The 2,474-nt window shown below is 45.9% G+C and overlaps 1 protein-coding gene across 1 annotated transcript; it reads left to right on the top strand.

Annotated features, from left to right (window-relative positions):
* Window positions 1-1,894: 1,894 nt before the first annotated feature.
* E1B28_009663 (uncharacterized protein) lies at window positions 1,895-2,474 on the top strand (the record flags this gene model as incomplete). Its single annotated transcript, XM_043154570.1, has 4 exons — window positions 1,895-2,035; window positions 2,086-2,151; window positions 2,214-2,373; window positions 2,431-2,474. 4 exons carry the CDS (start codon window positions 1,895-1,897, stop codon window positions 2,472-2,474), a joined length of 411 nt encoding a protein of 136 aa, XP_043007025.1.

The raw sequence follows: 2,474 nt of genomic DNA, 5'->3' as shown, positions 1-2,474 counted from the left end.
GATGACCCCTGGAGAGACAGTTGAACTTGTTATATCTCAGTAGATAATTCAGTCTATATTCCAATTTTTTGAGGTGCATGTGTGATATGCCACATGTTGTATAAATGAACATTTCACTTTGTTCTCTCCTTATTGAATCTGGACCCCCAGACCTTCCAGGTGGCTCTATTTCAACATGCCTCCCTTCAACTTCCCTTGACCCACTGAGCTCATCTATTCAGGATCAGCCTGTTTTCCAGTATTTCAGATCCTATTTCCTTACTGTATATTCAATACCTTCATCTATATGTTCCTGTATGTCTGAGGGTGAGTTGTTTTAAACTTGTTTTCTTTTGCTATGTAGTTCATTCATTGTCTTCTACACAGTGGTACAGATAACCTCCTTTAATGCATACCCCCTGGACTTTTGGTTAGGTGAAAAACATATGCATTGTTAGAGGATGTGCAGTAATGAAATCCAGGCTCAAACTTGATTAAGCTAAAGCTGTATTTTGGAACTTCTACTGGTCAATAATCTGAGACTGACATTCCTAAAATCTCAAGGGCTTTTCTTATGGCAGTGAGTGGCTCAAATTAATTTTTTGGGGCATGCTAGGTGTAAAATACTCTGAAAACACAACGAAGTAGTGATTCGCAACATTTAAGCGCCACGCCGCTAGCGAGGCGCGGGCGCATGTACTGGCAAACATCCCGCGGTTCATCTCACCTCACGAAAGGTAACATTTTGGCCCACTTGGTCCGCGACAGAATTTTCCCTGCGTAGGATCCAGCCAAAGCTCGTTTCTTGAACATCCCAAGCAGCCTTGTATATCATCAATTAGTCGCTGGTAACTATGAAGGATGCATTGTCCACTCACTCCCAGCAACTCAATATAATATAACCCCACCGATCCTAGCCCACCTTCAATATGTGCAACCGTGACGAGCTGTACGATTGGTCAACGACAGTTAAGAATTCTATGAATGAATAGTATACCTCCGCAGAATATCAAGGAAGGAACCGACGACTGGTTGTAACCGAAAGTGGAACGTCCCTACGAAAGCGTTTTTCGTATGGCACAATCGAAAGCATTGATGACATACCTGAGCCAATCGTTTGAACATTGCGAAAAATCGCGCCTCCATTCCTTGGAATCCAATTTAGCGGGGTTCTGAATAACCCTGAGTCTAGGCCTACCTCATCGCATTTCGTCCACGATAAGTCTTGACAGTAAACTTGTTCTGTCCAAACGATCGAGTGATGTTAACCTCTGCAGTAGTATAGACCACCATTTCGGTGTTGTTTTTGCCATTTGAACACAGTCGCCATGAAATAACACACTCCGTCTTTAGTCTTGTAGATGTCACCCCGCTTGATTTCGGTGAACTGAGAACGTGTCACTATGGCCAGTTGTACATACGGAATTAAACAGGTAGGACGTACCTGGGAAAGATCTGATAGACCGCCGTCAATTTTCCTCTTCTTGCCTCGAGTGTGAAAAATGGTAGTTTGGGTGTAGTAGTTGTTGTTGTCCTGATCTCTTCCGACGCTCGAAAATTTGGCGTTGCGGATGTTGACTTGAGATGCACCCATTGTAGATTGAATCGAGTCTGTCATTGAGGATCGAGGGATGGCGTGGCGTGGCGTTCAGGAAAAGATATGGGATATGGTGGTAGGCATGTCAAAAATGCTGTATAATGTATCGGCACAGCAGAGACAGCCTGTGCTAGCGGGGGCCCGTAAATGATTGTGAGGATCATGACGATCCATGGTAACAGATGCGCGACGCGATCACGAGCCGTGTGCCGAGTACCCGCCGACTGCGGCTCAAACGTTCATCGATGACCCCACGTCTGGACTATAATTAACTCTCGTATCACACTGCAGTTGCCATGACTGTGTCTATATTTGACCATGCTTCTATTTTCAGGCACTCCCATTTCTCGTATAAAAGGCGATTCGATTGTCTGTCCTTTCTCTCACCACTTTACACATCTCACAGAAATCATGGGTTGGTTCGACAACGATTCTTCTCAAGCTCAGGCCTATGAAGAGGTTCGTTCTCATCGTCATCACCTCTCGTCTTCGAGCTCACCTTCCCGCAGGTAACAAACGCCCCTCACAAAGCCGCGTTGTCTCACGAGCTCATCGCTGCTGCCGCTTCTTACGAGGTCTGTCTCGAACCTTCCTCTTTATCTTTCGCCATCTCACTCACTTTCGTTTCCCGATAAAGGCCGCCAAAGCCTACGAAGATCACTGCCAGACCAACGGTCAGCCCGACTCCCATGCCAGGGCCAAAGAAATCATGGCAGCGTTAGCTGGCGGCTTCGTCGACAGAATGGTCGAGACCAAGGGCTTGGACTATGTAGACAAGGAGAAAGTTAAGCACCAGGGTAAGTCTGTCGATACACCTTAACAAACCCCGTTGCCAACTGTCTTCTGTTGAGCAGCTAGTAAACACTACGAAGAAAACCTTGCTGGGCAATATAACTAG

This window comes from Marasmius oreades, chromosome 6 (genome assembly GCF_018924745.1).
Source record: "Marasmius oreades isolate 03SP1 chromosome 6, whole genome shotgun sequence".
Taxonomy (NCBI): domain Eukaryota; kingdom Fungi; phylum Basidiomycota; class Agaricomycetes; order Agaricales; family Marasmiaceae; genus Marasmius; species Marasmius oreades.
Note: the sequence above shows the minus strand (reverse complement) of the source record. Positions and strands in the feature narration are given on the sequence as shown.